Source organism: Carica papaya, chromosome 8 (assembly GCF_054855325.1).
Source record: "Carica papaya isolate Zhongbai chromosome 8, ASM5485532v1, whole genome shotgun sequence".
NCBI lineage: Eukaryota > Viridiplantae > Streptophyta > Magnoliopsida > Brassicales > Caricaceae > Carica > Carica papaya.
The window spans coordinates 5,763,385-5,785,404 of record NC_142316.1 but is presented as its reverse complement, the minus strand read 5'-3'; the positions used below and the strand labels follow the sequence as shown (position 1 = coordinate 5,785,404).

Genomic DNA, 22,020 nt, shown 5'->3' with positions numbered 1-22,020 from the left:
TATGTGTATAAATATGTAAACCATTACTAATTTTTTATATATCAATCAGATGTAGAGATTAGACTGATTTTGTTTTTTGTTTTTTTTCTAAAAAAGAAAAGGGTATAAAATTTAATGCATTCAAATGAAATAAATAAATGATGTGGAGCCCATCTGAGACGTGTGAGAAGCATAGCTAAGATAGTAGGGACTGGAGCCACAGTTCGCAGAAGCCATGATCGTGACACTCTTAAATGGTCCAGTTATTTTGGACTAAAGAAAGTGGTAAAGCATGAAGAGGCAACAGATCACTTGATCTTCCCCAGGTTGACTGCAGCCTTCGTTAAAATGTCCATCCCTGCAAGCCTAAGTTGCAAGAAAATCACAGCCAAAAAGGGCTTTGCTCTCTCTGCGCAACCCATCTGTAAAAAGAACCGGTCACGGTATAATCTTACTATTTACTAAGCCCTATCGACAAAAATAGGAAGAAAAGGGAGAATTTAGATCAGATTTTTTGGAGAGAGAGAATGCCGAACCACCCGGGAGAGAAAAACACTATCAGGGTTTGCTAACAAGCCGTCAAATGAAAATTTTTGCAGACCTCGTCTCTGCACATTTAATGAAACGCCGTGTTTTGGGTACCCTTTCGCTGTGAGTTTGGGTACGCAGCTCATTATCCTTCGCCCAACCTCCATTAGCACTTAGGGTACATATATCAACCAACCATACGAGTTAGACCTTCTCTTCCCTTAAGGGCCTCGAGAAGATAGTCCAAACATTCTTCCTCTATCTTGTTTACGGGATCTCCTTCTTCTAGGCCTCTAGTTGATGATACTTTCTCAATCTCATCTCGACTGCAGTACCGGACATGAGACTGTCTTCTCTCTCGTCCAGCTCATGGCGAATGAAAGGCTTTATAAAATAAATAAGATTATAGATACAGGTATATTTTCAAAATACTTCAATGAATTCACCAAGTGAAAGAGCTGCTATCCTTTCTTGAACCCAGAAAGCTTGTTGGCAAACCTAGAGTCGCCGGTGAAGCAAGTAGCCGGGTTGCAGATCAAGCGAGAAAAGAAAACGTTCTTTGCTGGTCGAGAAAAGGGTCAGTCTAAGCCCACCTCGAAAAGGCAAGAAAAGGGTTTGCAGAATGGAGAGCACTATCCCTAATCACAGATATTTTAGAATGGAGAGTATATTTTAGACAGGGGATAGACATTCTATCCCTAATCACAAGGAAGGATTGATCTTTCACTTAAGCTAGTTATAGGTACTTTGGAATTCTGGATTGATTGACGTCCAAAGAACGCTCGATGCGAGTACCAAGGAGAAGTGGAAGCTGATACGAATCTGGCTATTTGTCTTCCCGGGAAAGTTTCACGCAATTCAATCCATATATATGTATATTATTTTATGGCCTTCCTTCTCTCCTGATCTTCTTGTTAAAAGGTGAGATAATGAGAGTTATAAGATGGAAAGATTGAGTTTCCATGGAAGAAAGGTGGAAAAAGGTTCGCTATATATGTTACCTAAATATATTCTGATATAAAATGAAGAAATTTAGATGACTTGAGTGGGTCTTTTTGTAGAATACATATACATATATATATAAATGTTGCAGACATCTTCAGGAAGGAGGCTTTAGGTAAGCGGCAAGTTGGGCATTGAGATCCTCCTAATCCAACTTGAGGGAGATTTTAGGTATAATCATGGTGATTAAGAGATTTCAAACATCGTTATAGTTATGATATTTTCCTTAATTTTAGGCATAAACAAATGTTATTTTATTACTTGTTAAGTATTTTCTTGATATTTTGACACACAAGTGTGTGTTAATGTGATATTAATGGAAAATTTTATACGATTAAGACAAAAAATAAAAATAATATTGAATTAAATATTTTAGAGAAACTCTTTGACATACAAAATTTTAATTCAGTAGTATGAGAAAATAAATCATGATACATTAAGATTAAAAAAAAAATATGTAATTCATATTAAAATATATAGTCTGATATTAATAATTTTAGATTAAACCCTATCACCGCCTAATTCTTCATTTGTGGCGATCATTATCTCTTTTCCATGTTGATCTTGATCTTGGATTAATGTGGATGGAGAGTCATAATAATCCTTGCTCTTACCCCAGACAACCAGGTATAAACCTGCAACTACAACCACTGCTCCCATAACCCTGTAAAGGAGAGTATTCCATCAATACGTACGCAAACACATGGGATTTAATTATATGTAATATGTTCATAGATATGTACCTTCCAAGGAACATTTGTTCGGCAAATATGAAGGATGACATGATAGCTACGATAACCATGCAGAGCGGATTAAAAGCTGTTACGAAGACAGGGCCTCGGTATTTCATTACAATTCCTTGAATATAGTACGTGAGTCCGGAGCAAATAATACCCTACGTAAATAATAGAAATAGAAATAAATAAACGAATATGATAAAAACTTTAATTTCATCATTCATTTATTAATATACTAAATTTAATTTAATCATATATATATAAGTTATTACTGATTTTTATGTAAATTATTACACTGTATGCCGCCGTGAGTAGTTTAGTATCCCAGCCGATGGACCAGGCAACAAAATTTCCTCTTTCCATCACAAGAGCTACTACAGCACCTTCAATTGTACCCATCAGGCATATCCAGGCCGTAAGAGACAGCTCCGCCGGGTATGTTCTCAGTGTAATTGCCTGCATATTTCAATCCGATGAAGACGATGTTTGGATTGATTTCTTCTTTTTTCAATGAGCAAATGCGCAGGAAAGCATATGTTGATATCAAGTTTAGGTTAAAGTTCATAATTTGACCAAAAATTTGTATGGTTTCATAGTTTTTGAAGTCTACTGATCTAAACACTATTCGAGCTTAAACCCAGTTAAGACTAAAGGCTATACAGACTTAAAAAGCATCAAAAAAACTAATCAACAGTGATTTAAGAAGCTTAGCTTACTTGCAGAACCACGAAACAAGAATAGCAGAGGCAGCCAATGGTGATCATTACAGCGCCCTTAATTAAATCTTGAAGATCAAGATCGCCTGTTGCTTTTTTATGTTTACCACTTTCTTTAGTCCAAAATAACTCAATAACTGGACCATTTACGAGTGTCATAATCATGGCTCCTGCTACTGTGGCTCCAGTACCTATCACTTTAGCTATGCTCCTCACGCACCTCAGATTCACTTTCTCAAGTCTGCCGACAAATATATATCATGTGTACTTAAGTATATACGCAATCAACAGAAATTCTTTGTGCCACACACACACACACACGCACACACACACATATATAGATATGTCTATTTCAGGACACAATCCAATTCCAGTAAAATTAAAATTGCGTTGAATTTTTGCTGAGTGTATCCCTTATAGTTTACTCATACGAAACTAAAATTAAAATGAGTTTACTGTATCATATTTCTCGGAGTGCGGGTAATTACTTGCAGAAGAAGGCGAGTATGAATGTAGTGGCGGGAAGAATATTGTACATAGCGGATGCAAAGGTTGCTGTGGTGCATTTCATACCCAAATAATACAGGTTCTGGTCAATTACTGGCCTGCAAAATTGTCACCCAATAAATATATATAGAATCAACATTTATATTGTATAATCTGTAAACAAAAAGAAATTATTTTTATAAAATCAAGAAAATTACTCTAGTAAGCCCAGTGCCAATATCTTGATAAAGATTGACAAGGTCATCTTCGGCCGTATTTTCCTGTTTAACATGAAAGTCAACCAGTCTAATCAGTCCTCTTACTTCTCCTCCACAAATTTCTGTAACAAAAGAGAGAGAAATATGTACGTATATACGTACTTGTCTACGAAGAATGCAAAAGGTGCTATGACAACTGTGGCAATAACATGACGATAGACGACTAATACATAGTTGCTCATTCCTTGGTTGAGTGCAGCTTTGGATAGAATATCCATCCCTGCAAGCCCAACCTGCAGGAAGATCACAGCGATGAATGGCCTTGCTGTGTCTAACCAACCCATCTCTTAGATATATATATGTATATATATGTATGTATATATTTGTATATTGTCTTTTGGCCTTCCCTCTGTTCTGATTTTCTTGTTAAGAGGTGAGACAATGAGAGTTATAAGAGGGAAAGATTGAGTTTATATAGAAGAATGATTGAAAAAGGTTCACTATATACGTCACAAAAAGATATTCTGATATAAAATGAAGTATTTTAGATGATCTGAGTGGGTTTTGTTGTAGAATACTTATACATGTGTATATATATGTATTATCCAACAAACCAATCTGTTTACAATTGAATGTCACTGGCTCGGTGGATTTGCTTTTAAGTGATTGTCTTAAAAAAAAGTTGCTCTATCATTTGCACATTTTTTGAGCACTGGAAAGTTGATTCCCCTGTTAGTGCTTCGTCTTATTCAATCAAAATTAAAACTGTATGATTAAGGTGGTAATCTTTCTAGACTTCCTTCCAGTCCTCATATATAATAAATAAATATATATATATATATATGGGTGGTTATTTTATATTGCGTAGGGAGGAGAGTTTGTGTATATCTTTCAATTTTGCATTATTAAAGGGTATGGCAAAACTTTTTCCTGACATTGATTTTTGTTTGGTCCTTCAGGAGTTGTCTTCCATGGTCAAAAGCATCAACAATGGGGCTAATTTTTTTTTTTTTTCAAAAGTAAAATTTTTGAATGGCATAATTTACACACTTTACTAAATTTGTTTCTTTGTTTGTTCGTATACTTTATATATATATATATATATAATATTATGCATGAAACAATGGCAAGCATTAGAGAATACTTTTGAGAATGTGGGTTTTGAGTCAACATGGACACTTATGTCTTACTAGTGCTTTCTTTAATGGAAATAACTACACACAGAGAAAGAAAAATGGAAGACGAATCATTCATTCATAATTAGCTAAATGGGTTGCTACTTCTATTTCTCTCCATTAGAATGTTGGTTGGTTCAATTATATATATATATATATTTTTTTGGGTTAAAAAATTAAAAAATTATTATTAATTTAAATGCATTCTAAATTTTTTATTTTCAAGAAACTTAAAACAAAAAAGATATTATGTAAAGATTATAAAATTATTATTTATTTTATTACCAATGTGCATATGTTAATTAATTATTAAAAAATAAAAGTTGAAAAAGAAATTATGAAGATATCATATACTTTTATGTTGAAAAGGGCATCCTAGTTAAAATCATGGAGCATCATGATTTCTTTTTCCTATTTGCAAATCAACATGTGATGTATTACAGGAAAACTTGAATCTACTTTGGGGATAAAATAATTACTACATACATACATACATACACACTATACGTACATAATACAAACATTTGTAGGAGAAGGGTAATCATCAATCACGAATATCATCATATATAACAACATGTTATCTATTATACATATACGCACAGGTCGTCGTGTCAGGCAAATTATTCGATGGAAGCATAAAATCACAAGTTCAAATTCTTGCTTGGCACACTGAATCATACTAAAATTAATACCAAAATATTCCATCCACCATTATTTTGCATCTGCCACTTGCCAACGCTTTCTGCTTTTAAACCTAACAAACCAAAAACAACGATATGGGCAATAAAAATAAAGTCTCTCTCTTATTTCTTTCACATATATATATATATATATATGTATGTTATATCTATGCACACTCAAACACATACACAAATATATTATATATATACAGCACCTCGGCCTAATTTGATTCCCCTGTTGTTGTAAATACACTTCCATCTAGAACACGTCTCTGTTCTCTAATTAACTAATTTTAGCATACAATTCCATCTGGTTCTCCCTTTCAACAACCTAATCCAGTTTCTTTCTACAAAAAAGAAAACACTTGCATAAAACTTTTATTACAATTGCACTTCTTTCACTAGTTTTACATTGCTAATGAACTTTAAACAGATTATTTTATGGTGATATTAGCTGAGGCATCTAAACATTGCCTGGGTGATGTGCTCCATGACTTCATCAGAAAAACTGCATCTTTTTACGAGTGTTGGAACTGTTTGGGGAAACGGATTTTCTCATGGAAACAACAAAACAAGCTAAGATAAGAAATTAATATTCTACAACCATATATACATAGCTTTATACATTTTGTATCACAGCACACATTCCGCAAAAATACAATCAAGTAGTGGATGAACAGAGAGAGAGAGAGAGAGAGAGAGAGAGGACTAATGGATTTTCAGATCATAAGAGTATTTATCCATTACTTTTTCTTTTTTCTTTTTTTTTTTTTGAGAGATAGAGAGAGTGAGAGAGGAGGGAAAAAAAAAAAAAAAGTATTTATCCATTACAAGAGATGAAATTTCAATGTCTAAATCATTCTCAAACGTATTCCCCCACTATAAAATGAACTCAACAGAAGAAGAGGTGGGGGCAGCCAAAAGTGGATGGGCAACTTTACCAGATTCGAACAAATCAAATGATAATAAATTAAGTGGAAGATGGAGAAACTAAATAAATTTTCATCAACAATAATAATCTAACTCATAATTGAATTCACAAATTTTTCAGGAAAAATATTCTAATATAATTGATTTCACAAAATACGAAAATCTTTCATACCAAAAAGTGTAAAATAATGATAGGAGAATACAAACGCCAACGATATAAGTCGTAAAAAAATCAGTTTCTGGTTGCCTTGAGACATACCCTTCCATCCCATCTTCAAAACACCTGGCTCCTTTAAGAACCGCAGCATGCTGATTTTTGAGCAGCTTGAGCAGCCCCAGCCCCTTGGTCCGGCTGGTTAATTTTGATCGTCTGGGGCTGCACAGATTCAAACAAAATGCATCCTTTATTCCCTCAAAAAAGTTTCAAATTTAAGACAACTATTTTTTAAGTTTAATTTTAAACTTTGTATATATTTTATTTCTAAAGCCATACAAATTAATTAATAATACAAAGAGAACCATGAATCAGAACATTGTAAGTATTGTTCTTAGTATTAAATTCTAAAATGTGAAATGTACTTTCATAAGTAGGGTACATGCATAAACAAATAAATTTAGAAAACAAAAATCTTTTAAAAAATATTCTAATGTATCAAACAGAATCTACAACTCCCCAAAAAGAAGAGTTAAATACTAGGCGTACTTATCAAACCAAGGTAAACAGAGTAACCATTATCATATATAAAGTTATATTCGCAGGATTTTAGTATAATCAATCACATTGTTATGGACATGGCATCTCAAATAGTTATGAGTCCAAATCCATATATACATAAAATAAATGGCAAGGACACTGGTTATGTTTGACATCAAAGTAAAAACAATTAATACCTCAGCTCTGGCGTCAGTATCTGCAAGTCTTTGCTTGATATCCCTAGCAATTGAAAAGAACACTTCCTCCACATTCAAGTTTGTCTTTGCACTCTGTAATCCACATTTGCTTTATCAAACACATAATAATCGTTTTTTAAAAACTCTGTAAAGTATTATATATTTTCATCGGCATCTCAAAGTAGAACCTATAGTTTTGAACTTATCCTTTTAAGATTTGCAGTTTTTAAATACCTCAAGGTTAAGACCTGAAAGTTACTGAATATTAATTGACTTCATACATCTAGCTAAAATAATTTAATTAATTTACTAACTTCTTATAAACAGTAATTTAATCAACATATAACACATGTATGAAGTATCTGAAAGTCAATTTTCAGAATAATTTGTTCAAAATAAGTGACTCGTTAATGCTAATTTCATACATTTAAAAGTGCAAATCTTAAGTTGACTGACTTAAAATTATGGATTTTAATCTGAGACACCAAGCATAGTGGGGTATTAATATGTAATTTATCCCTTCTTTTCCAAAAGTAACTTCAATGCACAGAACAAGAATCACATACAGTCTCAAAGAATTTGATCCCGTATTCATCAGCAAGAGCCTGGCCCCTTGAGGTAGGAACAGCCTGGAAAAGGAGTTACCTGACACGTTAAGAACCAAACTTACAGGGAGAAGAGGGAGGATAATCGAGAGAGAGCACAGACCCTTTTGCTTTCATCCATATCAGCCTTGTTTCCCACCAGAATCTTGTTGACATTGTCAGAAGCATGCTGTTCAATGTTACGAATCCAATTCCTAATATCTAAATATAGGAGAAATCAGTATACCATGTAAAGAATACTGCAAGAAAATAATGGCACTTCATCCAAGTAAAAAGAAAATATTTGGCAGCATTCAGTTTGAGAAAATGCTTTCTCTTCTCTGTTCTTGGAAGACATAATAAACATGTGTTCAGTTGCTAGAATTGAAAGTTGCTTTATTTTTAAAATAGAAAACTAGATGGAATGTTTAAAGCAGCATGTTTTCCCTACTAGTAACAAAAACAACCCAAAAAAAGAACTGACACCAATTGTATGAGGTAAGTCTCATTATTATTTTTCATGATATCAGAAATTAGGCCTTTTTTTAAGATAAATCAGAAATTAGAAATCAGGCCATGTTTGGAATAAATCTATGAATTTTGCATAATTTATTGACAAATTCACATTTAGTTCAACTAGAAAACAATGAAAATCTTGTCTAAACTGCACAAAAGAACAACACCCCATAAATTCCACATAGAATTAGAACAATACATACCAAATTCCATCAACTTTGGTGGAGTTTGTAATACATTATTTTAATTCCATGTAGGATTTCATATGAGTTCATTTTTGTCATCTTACTAGATTTACAACATCTCATACTTGAACTATGTATATATTTACAAATGAGTTCCACAATTTTTGAATTTATTCCAAACATAGCCTTTTCAACAGTTATTGTCTTAACTACTTATGCTTATAAATTTCGTTTCATTAACTGATATAACAACCTCATATTAATGTGCCGCTATTAGTAAAAATAGCAAGAAAAAAAAAACAGAATAAAGGTAGAAAGTACAGGAGAATATTTAGGAGAAAGGATGTAAAGAGATCGATTCCTTGTAAAATGGTGATTTAAAATCTCATGTTTCTGCAATTTTTTATTTATGGGAAAATAGTATTATAGTTAAAAGCAGGAGACAATTTTCCTTTTTATATTTGATGCTGTGGAGAAACATTTGTTTCATAAAATTAAGTTTTCCCTTTTTCTAGGAAGCAAAATTCAGTTTTTACATTGCAGCAACTCAGCAGTTTTTTCTATTATATTTGTGTTTTCTTGGAATATATATATATATATATAAAAGACTCAAATTTTCACAATTAGGAACAGCCTTAAAATTGCTGAAAAAGAATAAGAAAGAATACCAAAAATTTCCAAACTAAAAAGAATATTTTTATATATCCAACAAAAAACATCAGATGATTAGATGTGACACTTTGTACTTCAAAAAACAAAAGGGAAGAAATTACTGTTGAAAGACGACTCATCAGTGACATCATATACAAGCAAAATACCCATCGCTCCACGGTAGTAAGCTGCAGAAAGAGTAAAAAACTTGAATAAGGTTCAGTTTAACTTACTATGAGGCAACAATTCATTAAAGGAGAAAAATTCATCAATCAAAATTACTCGTATAGACTCAGTTCAGAAGGAAAGATTCTTTTAAGAAGATAAAATCACCAATAGCATCTTGAAAAGATGTCCTAAACATCTTTAAAAAGGGCGAACAGACTTAAAAATTATTCAACTACAAGCAATGGGAAACTAGAGCATGAAGAAGGAAAAAGATTTAGCGTTGGGACAACATAATCTATTGATTGTGAAAGAAAGAGACCCAAACCCCCAACTGAAAATGTGATTGGAGAGGCAAAGATAGGATATGTTTGAAAATTTATTCCAAAATAATATCTTATTGTTCTTCATCATTCTTTCCCATTTGGTGAAAATTCGAACTTGATTTCTGAAGAGACAAAGGATCAAGAAAAGAAAAGCTCAGACATGCAGTTCAAAATCTTCAAAAAGGCTGTTTGGGCTAAAGGGGGGAGTCCTGAAAGACAAATTCCCGCAGATTTTTTTCATCGCAAGATACAAGAATATATCAGTTAAAGAGACTTATAGAGATAGAGAATGAGAAGCAGATTGTCACGCAGAGGTCATGATGAACCTCAATGAATAGGAAATTAATGAATACGAATCACTCTTGCACTCATTGTGTTCGATATCTCTCGATAAAAATGATGATCAATAGATTTGGTTCCTTAGCTCAACAGGGAACTTCACAGTTGGTTCCTTTTATAGACATTTGACCAAGAACGAGCCCACAAGAACAGTTACCCACCCAGGCAAATTTCAAAAGGCGAAATGCACCTCCCAGGGTTGTTTCTTTGCGTGGGAAGCAGATTGAAGTGGCAAATTTCAAAAGGCGAAATGCACCTCCCAGGGTTGTTTCTTTGCGTGGGAAGCAGATTGAAGATGTATTCTGATCATTGATAAGTTGATGACAAGAGGAAAGATCATTGTTAACTGGTGCTGCTAACGTAAGAGAGTGGGAGAGACATGCAACCATATTCTACTTCAACGCTCCATAGCGTACAGTTTATGGACAATGGCTTATGGGATCTTGGGATACAGTTGGATTATAACTGGTAGTGTAAGGGATGAAATTTAGACATAGAATGGCATCACCAGTAAGAAAAAACAACTGGGGCTCATTCCATTCAAACCCTAGGATTTTTTGTAATGTGTCAATCTTTGCGTTCCATGGAAGATCTTGGTGATTTGATAAATAGCATGATTGATTTGTAAATGTTTTTATACATGGGTTTGCACCCCCTTGGTGCTTGTAGTTAATGATACTTTATACTTTTTATTTCAAAAAGAAAAAGAAAAAAAAAATCTTCAAAAAGGCAAGACTCTTGATAATATCCATAGAAAAATTGAAAGTTAACCAAAATTATAGGTTCTTTAGGATCACAAAACCAATGAGGCAAAATAAAATTATCTAAAAAATTGATTTGATGTTGCTCAACATTTTAAATATCCAATTCCAAGAAATATTGAGTTTCTGGTTACGGAATCTACTCCTTAAGACACCTCTGAATCAAAAGGTGAGTTGAAGAATGAATCAACATCTATCTCCAAGACTCCTTATAAAGGTGATGAAATCATTTTTCAAGTTGCAGACAGAGTGAACATATGGGTTACCAATGCCCATAGATTAATAAAGGATGAGATGCAAGGAAAACATGTTGGCTACATATTCCGTGAGAGGATGATGATGTAATTCCTAGCAGATAAGTAAATACCTCCCATCATCTGCAGTTAGGTGCATATCCACAGACCTAAAGTGGAGGAGCAGAAAGAATCACTACTGAGTCCCCATCGCCCAAGATCTTTCCCTAAAAGACAACTCTATGGAAGGCCAATGCAAGGAGGAACATGTACCAATAATTGGATCTGTTGATGTTCCACTTAAGAATGAAATTGAAGTGCAAATTTATCACTATGAGGATTTCAACTTACCAACAGGATTTCACAATTCTAAACAATTATGTGTTCACATTATGTTTTACTACTGAAGAGAATGACCGATCACAGAATTTGTTAAATTTTCTTGAAGTAGCCACATACATCAATATTTTAAATCATTCAGTACTTCAGAACTTGTGGACGGGGTAAAATTATGACTAATGCTTGCTACATGTGCATGAAGGCAGCAGAATCTTGTAACCACATCCTTCTTTGGTGTCCAGTGGCTTATAATATTTGGACTATGGATTTATGGTCTTTTGGTTATCAATTGGGAGATTGCGGAAACGGTTAGGGATGGACTTAGGACTTGGGGAGGGATTTGTAAGAAATAAAAAATTGTAAAGCTTATACCTTTAACCATTTTTTGAGTGGTGTGAAAAGATAGGAACAACAGAGTTTTAATAGATATGTAGAGGATTTGTCCAGAATTAAATATAGGTGGATTCATACTTTTGGGCTCTAATGCTGGGTAATGATCTCTCTGAGTGGGATGATTTGGGAAGATTATTGATATTCTAACTAAGCTGTAAATACTTTGTACATGGGTGGCACCCCTTTGGTGCCTTATAGATAATACACATTGTTTTTTATCTCAAAAAAAAAAAAAAACTCAAGGACAAATTCTTTTCCAACAAAGGGAGAGAAATACAAAATAGGTTAACCCTAGATTTCATAAACAGATTAAAAATCATAGTTGTGTCAAATATAAAACTCTATACTATTTAGAAGCCTATAATTACATAGAAACTTCAGAATTTTATTTATTTTAGTATTTGGTTTTCCTATTTGTATAGTAGTATTATTTTCCAATTTTATTAATATTAGTATTATTTAGAAAAAGTTAGTTAAGAAGCACGACAGAAAAGGTCAGATGCCTATTACTTTGCTTCCAAGCTGTCTCAGGTCTTAAGATAAACCTAAGCAAATCTGAACTCGTGGTGCTGGGGGATTCGGTCAGGAATACCCTTGTAAATGCTCTAGGCTGCAAGCTTACACAACTCCCCATCACTTATCTCGGGATCCCACTGGGGGCCAAATACAAAGACAAAAAATGTTGGGACTCCATCATTGATATGTTCCAAAACAGGCTCTCAAATTGGAGAAGAAGACATCTATCTAAGGAAGGTAGGCCAACCCTCATTAAGAGCACTCTCTCCAACCTCCTAATCTATTACTTATCTGTTCTCAACATCCCTTCCAGCATTGCCAACAAGTTAGAATCCATCCAACACAATTTCTTATGAGGGGATGATGACTCAAATGAGAAAATGCACCTTGTTAACTGGAATGAAATCAAAAGACCGATCAAAGTCAGTGATTTGGGCTTGAGATCACTCACACCACTCAACAAAGCCTTGCTGGGTAAATGGATTTGGAAATTTTGAAATGAATGCAACAGTTTATGGGGATCTATCATTGTGAGCAAATGGTTCATCAACGGGGACTTTCAAGGGATCAGAAATGGGAAATATGGTTTCAGTCTATGGAAAGCCATTTGGCAGCTGAATAACCCCATCCTGGAGAACTCTAAGTGGCGAGTTGGCAACGGTCTCAAAGTGCATTTTTGGTCTGACAACTGGCTTGGCTCAGACACTCTCAGCCAGATTCCATCTCATACATGATATCTCACAGGACAAAAAAATGCTTGTCAAAGATGCCACCGAGCCTAACCTCCCCGGCCACTGGAACATCATGGTTACAAGAAATTTACACGATTGGGAGATAGAGGAATATGAGAGACTCTTGCAAACTTAAACTCTATCCATCTTACCGAGCAAGAGGACACGTTGTGGTGGAATTCTTCCAAGATCGGTAAGTTCACAATAAGATCTTTCTACAACTTTCTTGAGGGCATCTACACATCTGGACCCGCCCATTTCCCTCTAACATCATTTGGAGGGTGGGTGCATCCCCTAGAATTGCTTTCTTCGCCTGGGAAGCAGCAAAAGGCTGCATCCTCACCTTGGATAACTTAATGAAGAGGGGCATCATCACTGTCAATAGATGTTTCCTTTGTAAAAACAGCTTGGAATCTGTTAATCATCTTCTCCTTGATTGCCCCACAACTCAAATGCTGTGGTCCACTGCGCTCGGCCTGATTGGCCAGTCTTGGGTCAGGAACGAATATATTTCTTCTGAACTTTTTACTTGGGAATGGTTTGGCAGCAATAGGAAAAAGTTCAGAATCATTCCTCTCACCATACTTTGGGTCATCTAGAAAGAAAGGAAAAACGGGCTTTTGAAGGAATTGAAGTAAAATTCAGAGTCATCCTAGAAGATTGGTTTCACTATTTTGGTTCTACAGTCTTGGGGCATACAATTGATTGCCATGAAGACATAGGCTTCATTGTTGATACTCTAACCGATTTGTAAATCTTTTGTATACGCACGGTGCCCCCTTGGCACCATTAATCAATACAAATCTTATACTTTTATTTTAAAAAAAAAAAAGAAGCACGATAAATATCTTTGTAAATTTAATTTTGGGATAATCTTCAACTTTTCAATAAAATATTTGAGCCAATTTTTTAGTTGTTTAATGCAATCAAACCTTTAAATGTGATACTTAAAATTTCTTAATAAAATATCTAAGAAACCCTAAGTGTGATATCTATGTTTTTATCCTAAATTCCTACGTACGGAAACTGATCCTGATTTTTCCTCATAACCTATGCTTCCTAATTTTTGAGTATACTATGGATGTAGCTGAATACTCTTTATGAATTCATGAGAACCAAATACTCTTTATGAATTGTAACTAAAAATTTGTTGGACTCCATGTTGAGTAGCCACCTTTACAGAGATTTAGTCTGAAAGTGACTGTAACATGAAATCTAAGTAGTGACGAAGGATAGAACATATTGAAAAACCTAGGGAACTGATCAAAAACTAGTGAGGAAGGATCTGAACCAGTGTAGACAAATCAGACTGGCAATCTGTGTGAACTGGACATTGAAAAAATTCCTACTCATAATCGCACGTGCAGGACGTACATCTTCAATAAGGGTCATTCTTCCTACCATGAGTTTGTCTCATTACGATGGCTCTATTTCATGTGGTTGATATAACCTGTGGTAGTGGCCATAGGCCTTCATCTCGCGTTCTCCGACAAAATCACCAGTTGCAAATCAACAAAGAGGTCAGCCAAAGCCCTCTGGTTCCAGTTGGAATGGCAGTGTAGGCTACTCCCTGCTGATTATTGACGATCGAAGATAAGGTAAAATATTTTGGCTTCTCTTTTTTTCAGAACAAACTTTCTTGGATGGACATGGTGGGAAATTCTCCTTTTTTTTGTGTTCCTTTATGCAGTTTAAAAGTGCAGGAAAGTTGAGTCTGATGACAATTGAAACAAGAGATGTAGCGGTTAAACTAGCTTGTTATAGGGATAGCATAGAAATCTAGAAACTTTAGGCAAGAAACCGAAGAATAGATAAAACTGGAGGGAATTGGAGATCAAGGTGCAGAAGTATAACGAGAACTAGATCGAACGAGAAAGGTTAGAATAATGACTCGAAGAACAAATACAGAGAGATAAAAAATAATAAAACCCTAGCAAAGAAATTTCTAATTCACTATCATCTATTAATCTTCTTTGTTGATAGCTACTAGCTTTTATAGGTATTAGCCACAACTAATAAGCAAAATATAAAAGAGCAACTCTAAATATTTTAATTCCTATAGTACTTTAAATCGACCAAATAGGAAATTATAATGCCAAAACCTAAGTAGGCTAAATAAATTAAAATTACAAATAATTATAACTATCACAAAAAAAATCTTTAATTGAAAATTTGTTCCAAAATAATATCTTCTTGTCTACATCCATATTCTTCAAAAACTTGAACTAAATTTTCAGTTGATTTCAATATTCTCAAAAATAAGAAAAGATCCTAGATTTCTAGTCATATCTTTTCTTTTTCGCTGAGGAAAATATGAACTAAATATACTTCATATACTCTAATTAATCATGGGTTTAAGGATTAAGGATTAAGAAGTGGGGAAGAAGAGAAAAGAAAGTCATTGATTTTCCCTATGGAAGACTAACCAGTTGTAATTGTTCGAAATCTCTCCTGACCAGCAGTATCCCAAATTTGCAGTTTGATTCGTTTCCCATCAAGCTCTATGGTCCTTATCTTAAAATCAATGCTGCAATAAAAGATTTAAACAAGTGACAGAGTTAGTGAATGGGAAAAGAGGGAAAAACAACATCCTACTAATGGAGACCACATACCCAATGGTAGTAATGAAACTGGTAGTAAATGAACCATCTGAGAATCGCAGAAGAAGGCAACTCTTACCCACACCTATCAAGTATGGAACATTAGGAGAAAGAAATATACCTAAAACAAGTAAAGATAAAGTCCATAAAACAATTTTTTAAAAAATAAAAAGTGTTAAAAGTATATTTTTTGAAATAAAAGAAGATAGTGTTATTAACAAAAGTACCAAGTAGGTACACACATATAAAATTAAAAAGTGTTAAAAGTATATTTTTTGAGATAAAAGAAGATAGTGTTATTAACAAAAGTACCAAGTAGGTACACCCATATACAAAAAGTGTTAAAAGTATATTACTATGAGCACCAAGGGGGTGCAACCCATTTACAAATATTTACAGATCAGACATAGCAACAAAAAGGTTTCTGATGGCCTCCATTAACAATGGAGGATAACTCATCAACAAAAAACCTGGGTCCGAAACCATCTATTCTTAAGAGCATCAAACCCCTTCACATCATCTATCCCGTCAAAAGTCCTGTTATTCCTTTCCTTCCACACAATCCACATAATGGTAAGTGGAATCAAATCAGCAAACATACACCTACTCCTCAGACTCTCCCAAGCCCACAACTCTTCCCTAACCGAACCAACCATCACCCAGTTGATCCCAAGCAAACCATAAACCATGATCCATAGCTCATACACCATAGGGTACTACAACAACAAATGGTTGCAACTCGCCTCATCATAAAGGAAGGATGACTATTTTAAACGCACAAACTTCAGGATCTTTTGAATCAACATAAAGAAAAACAAAAAGTCCAACACTCGTAGCAGATTAAATAACCATTCAGGTAAACCAGGCAACAAGTCGAACTACAGTAAGTAGAAAAATAGAAAGGATAAATTCAAATAAAACAATAAATGCAACGATTCAAAGTTCCACTGTGAATTTCCTGGGTGCATTCGGTAATCTCTCAATTCAGTGAAATATCCATGAACTTAAAAACCTCAAGTCTAGCACATTTTGCTTATCACAAAATGTCACAAACTGCATTAGGTGTTAAGTGTCTAACATTCATGAGAAGCTATCTTCTAAATGGTAGCAGTTCTACCCGTTGCTTGGTTCTATAATAGTCTTATACATCCTCTAAACTAAAACTCCCCCAAACTCACATCAAGAAAGCACATTTTTATAAGAAATCACAATTGTAAATTGAAATGATATGTTCCAACAGAATCTTGCATGTCAATTTCCCTCGTTAATAATAGATCAAAATGCTAAACCAGGTCGGAAGCACTAACTCCAAAAGAATCTAGAGAACAATTAGAAAAAGAACAAGAAAAGAGAAGAGATCTACGAAGATAACATGCATTAATGAAAACATAAAACAAATCTTATTTCAACAAAACGGGATAAATTGACAACAACCAAACAAAAAATACATAGTATAAGAAAAAAAAAAACGAGATTTGAAAGAGACAGAAATGTTAAAAGCATACCACTGTCGCCGATCAGGAGAAGCTTTATGAGGTAATCGTAATCGGCTCGAGCTCTTGCAGGTGGAGCAGCCATTGAAAATCAAAAGATCACCAAAAAAATAATAGTAAACCCTAGACAACGAATGATTCTACGTAAATAATCAGCCGAAAAAGGAAAAGTAAAAATATGTCTCAAAAATAGAAACCTAAAAAAGTTAATCAATAAATTTCAAAAACAAAATACAGAAGAATTGAAGAGGAAGAAATACAAGATCAGGAAAGAGGAGTGAGATCTGATTCAAGGAGATGAGAGAAATGAGGAAGGAAGCGTCTCTGATACGTCAGCACCGGTCGGCCGTTGAAATTTTTTTTTTTGGAGAGGAAATTTTGAAGAGATGGCCAGATTAAAAGTGCAAGTACGTGAGAGGATATTCAAATGAAGCACAGAAATGTGCCTCTCCTCCCAACGGTTGGATTCTATGGGTATGGATATCCAAGTTAATCGAACGGCTTAATCGTAAACTTATCAGTAGCAAACACGTACGGTTATCTTTACCGGATCAGTGAGTTGATATCCAAAAGATTTACGGCAAAGCAACTTGTATTTGGTCAGTCCAAACTACGACGTTTTCACTGGTTCCTGTAATTCATCAAACGTTGTCGTTTGCTTTTGTCTTTCTGAACTGATTTATATGGTTTTTTAATGTTTACAAGTAACTTAAAAGCATTATATTTCTAGAGTATTTAACTTAGGTAACATAATATTTTTATTATATAGTTAAAATTTAAGTTCAAATTTTATCTTCCACATAGTCTAAAAAAAGTATTTTATTAATATACACTTCGAAATAATAATACATAATAAAATAAATTATAAATTAATACAAATTATTAATATAATTTCTCAATTTTTTTTTATAGTACAATTTCGTTTTAAAATTTTCTGATTCTAATTTAATCTTTAAATGTACAAGGCTATTTTAAAAAATATTTTTTTTACAAAAAAAAAAAGAAGAATTCTTATTATATTAATTGAATAATATAAAAAATTTACTTAAAAGTACATCATTTTTATATAAGATTAGGAATTTAAACAAATTAAAACAGTTATTACAGATCCCTTCTTTTTTATACTTTATTATTCTTACATCATTATCATAATTTTCAAACTGCATCAAAAAAATAAAATTTGCTGTCAAAATTTTCAAAGTTATATAAGCATATAATGAGTCGTAATAATATTATAATTTTAAGGAGAACATTGTAATAAAAAAAATTAAGACCTAACTATAACTATAATATGATGAATAATTCAGAGAATAAAATAATAATTTTTATATGACAAAAATATATTCACTAATTTTATAATAATAATTTTTTTGCGGTCTTCATCTTACATAAACATATTTGTTTATTTTTAGTATAAAAATTTGGATATTTTAAATAAACTGAAGAATATTACTATTTTAAATATATATATTGAAGCAGTATATTACGACCTAGTCCCATATATGTTCATCATTCTAAGAAACATGTTATTCTCGGTTTTGTGAACCAAATAAAAAGAACTAATAACAAATATAACATTATTTATTCAGTAAAAAGAATTTAAATGATATATATTAATTAAAATTTAAAGATTGAAAAGGAATATATATGTATGTATATATATAACTAATTAATTCTTGTACACAAAACAAATGAAAGAATTCCAAAAAGAAAAAGAGAAAAGATGAATCATTATATGATTAAATGATCAACCTATGATCAACTTTGGGAGCCATATTTTTCCCAAATATGAACTCCAAGTCATTCTCCAATGGTGTCAAGTTCAAGTCCAACCAAACATGAACCCTCTTGCTGCTATTAGACCTCTTCAACACTGCCGGCCCGCCCGTCAAAACAGGAAACACCGAAACGGCTGAAGTATCGCCATTGATGGCCGCTCTGTGTCGCCTCATATGACCTCCCAGAGCTTGTCCCAAGGAAAACTCTTGGCCGCAAATGGAGCATTCATGGATCTTGCGCTTGACGTGGTTTGTAGAAGTTGTGGCAAGTCCTAAGCTTAGAGACTCGGCTTGGTCGGAGATCGGTTTGTCTCCCATCGATATCTTGGGTCGCTTATGGCTTGCCCTGTGGCCTCCTAGCGCTTGAAACGATGAGAACTTGCGGTTGCATGTTTTGCATGCAAACTCATTAACGTCGCTGAGCTTTTGATCTATCTTGGGCTTGTAGTGTAGTCTCTGAGACATGAGTATCAAAAGTTTTGCCATGTCTATACTCTCCATTTCTTCACTTTCTCTGCCTCTTTTCATCATTATAAATGCAAAATAAGCTTATCTTCTGAGGATTGGGTTACTAATATATATATATATATATATGTATGTATGTATGTATGTATTGGTTTTGTAATGAAAGGTGAGGAAGTATAAAAAAGCAAACTGGAGACTTGCTGATGGAGAAACTAAACCGCAGGTGAGAGCATTTATATAGGCTTCTCAAGTTGAGAATTTTGACTGAATGTTTGACTTTATTAAATTACAAAACTACCCACTTCTTTTAAGTAACACTTGCTGAAATGACCAAAATGTCCTCCCGTTTTACTACTTAAAGGAGGGGTAGTTTAGTAAACGCATAAAAGTTTCCCCCACGTGCTTGGAACGTTCGGCTGGTGGGCCAGTATAATTAATTAGTAAATTGTGAAAGAAAGTCGCGAGAGGCGAGCTTTATGGTGCGGTGGACTTTCTATGAAAAATTCTAATTAGAAGATTCTCAATCAAAAATTCTAATTAGTCAGCAAATACGTCATGATACCACAGGCAATAATGTACAAGTATCATCTATTATATAATATATAGTATTTCATGTTAAATTAAAACCTTGTATTTAAAAATTTCATGCAATTTACAGTCAATATAATTTCGGTTTCACATAAAAATATATATTTTTTTGTTTTTTAATACGAGCAACATATGTTTCTGATTAAATTAAATATAAATTTATAAGTTACACAATATTTTTGAAGTTATTTCAAACATAACTCTAATCAAAGAGAAAAACTTATATTAATGAATGAATAATATTTTTGTCTAATAAATTTAAATAACTTTTCAAGAGCATATTTTATTTGTACATTATTGATTTAAATATTCAAAACAAAAATGTTCAAGGTCTAAGTTTAAATAAATTAAATTTTCAAAATTTCAATTTATATGTCAAAGCTAAATTTTGAATGGAACATGTTTATCATAGTTATTAAATAATCAAATCATTTACTAGATCAATTGTTTAAAAAACATGCACATAAAATAATGAAAATTTTAAATAAATTTTAAATTATTTAAAGTTTATTGCAAAAATCTTTAATATCAATAAACATGAACTACAAATATTCCGTTAAATACTTAAGCTTTTTCGAAATAAAAAATTATAACACTAATTAAATTTTATTATATTATAAATAAAAATTTAGATATTTCATTGATCAACTGTCATTTATACATAAATAATAGTACAACTTTCTAAAGAAGATATGCATAACATATCGATGACAAACCGAACACATTCAACAAACGACTCAAACTCATTTACTCGTACAAATGGATAGATGTATTCATCGCTTAATCAAAAAATAATTAGTAAAATCTTATCATTTCAATTAATTGATATTTACTTAATTCGTCACTGGTTACAAGGTTTTATGGGTTCGATTAATAATAATATTTGATGTTATTTATTAAACCAAATTAAAAATAAATTAATTATTTATTAATTGAATAATTATTTTAATATAAGATGATTAATACTTTTATTATTTTTTTATGAGAATGTAAATTTTGATCAATTTATATATTATGATTAAAAATATAATCTTATTACTTAAATGTATAAAAAAATGAATATAATCAAATAAGTGAAATTCATATATTCATTCAATTTTAATAACTGAAAAAAACCCACACATTTGATTCAAACTTTGATAACTATAATTTCGGAGTTTGTATGTGTGTGTATATATATATATATATATGTACATAGGAAGAGTGTTGTTATTAAGACAATACATTCGTGTGATTAAGCAATGTTGTGGTGAACGAATCTATTGAGAGTGAGGTAAGGCACACATCATGATGACGCAGGCACCACACGCCAAGACTGCGTTCAGAAAAGGGAGAGAGCAAGGGACAGGAAGGTGTTGAAAAGAAGAAAGTCAAAAAAAAAGGGAAGGCTGAGTCAATATTCAGCACAAACAGATTAAGACGTTAATAAATGGTGTCCATATTATTATTATTATAACGCTAACAACTAATTACTTGAGTGGGTGTGTGTATATATATATATATATATATCTCTCTCTCTATATATATATATATATATATGTAAGTAAATATTGTATGAAATAATTACAATTTCAACGCTTAACCAGCTGTATGTAGGTAGATGCAGGTGACTGCATATTCAGAGTCCACGTGAATTGAATTATTCAAAAAAAGGAATATTTAAGTATTATTACTGTATGTATATGTATATATATATAATGTATGTACGTGTATTATAATTAGTAGTTAGAGACAATTACAAGCTTTTTAAGACTGCAAGCTACCAGGAGAAAACTGGAAACATGAAGTGTACAACTATTTCTAAATTGTATTAAGTTTATATTTACTTAAACTAGAAGGTGGTCAAGTAATTAAAATATAACTCCTTACAGAATTATAGAATAGTAATAAAATACTGCATTAATTATAAATTTTCTCAATTTTTAATTTTATATAAAATTGTGTTATAAGAAACAAGATTAATTGTAGTAAATGAAATTATTTGAGATTTAATTATTCAGAAATAGCTTTTTAAG

The 22,020-nt window shown here is 32.7% G+C and overlaps 3 protein-coding genes and 1 long non-coding RNA gene across 4 annotated transcripts; all 4 read right to left on the bottom strand.

Moving 5' to 3' along the window:
- Positions 1-6: 6 nt before the first annotated feature.
- On the bottom strand, positions 7-1,739 carry LOC148240408 (uncharacterized). Its single transcript, XR_015814038.1, has 2 exons — positions 516-1,739; positions 7-401 (listed from the first exon to the last, which is right to left on the bottom strand). It is a non-coding gene; the product is annotated as an uncharacterized LOC148240408 (long non-coding RNA).
- Positions 1,740-1,843: 104 nt separating this feature from the next.
- LOC110807717 (WAT1-related protein At2g37460) lies at positions 1,844-4,187 on the bottom strand. Its single transcript, XM_022032922.2, has 7 exons — positions 3,829-4,187; positions 3,667-3,729; positions 3,451-3,567; positions 2,963-3,203; positions 2,541-2,702; positions 2,253-2,404; positions 1,844-2,173 (listed from the first exon to the last, which is right to left on the bottom strand). Exons 1-7 carry the CDS (start codon positions 4,008-4,010, stop codon positions 2,011-2,013), a joined length of 1,080 nt encoding a protein of 359 aa, XP_021888614.1. The 5' UTR covers positions 4,011-4,187; the 3' UTR covers positions 1,844-2,010.
- Positions 4,188-6,503: 2,316 nt separating this feature from the next.
- Positions 6,504-17,627, bottom strand: RAB8 (RAB GTPase homolog 8). The gene is made up of 9 exons (XM_022032925.2): positions 17,435-17,627; positions 17,187-17,297; positions 15,694-15,766; positions 15,508-15,608; positions 9,401-9,466; positions 8,051-8,148; positions 7,909-7,971; positions 7,343-7,435; positions 6,504-6,827 (listed from the first exon to the last, which is right to left on the bottom strand). Exons 2-9 carry the CDS (start codon positions 17,257-17,259, stop codon positions 6,744-6,746), a joined length of 651 nt encoding a protein of 216 aa, XP_021888617.1. The 5' UTR covers positions 17,260-17,297; positions 17,435-17,627; the 3' UTR covers positions 6,504-6,743.
- Positions 17,628-18,734: 1,107 nt separating this feature from the next.
- Positions 18,735-19,635, bottom strand: LOC110807727 (zinc finger protein ZAT11-like). Its single transcript, XM_022032936.2, has one exon. It carries the CDS (start codon positions 19,481-19,483, stop codon positions 18,914-18,916), a length of 570 nt encoding a protein of 189 aa, XP_021888628.2. The 5' UTR covers positions 19,484-19,635; the 3' UTR covers positions 18,735-18,913.
- Between the last annotated feature and the right edge of the window lie 2,385 nt (positions 19,636-22,020).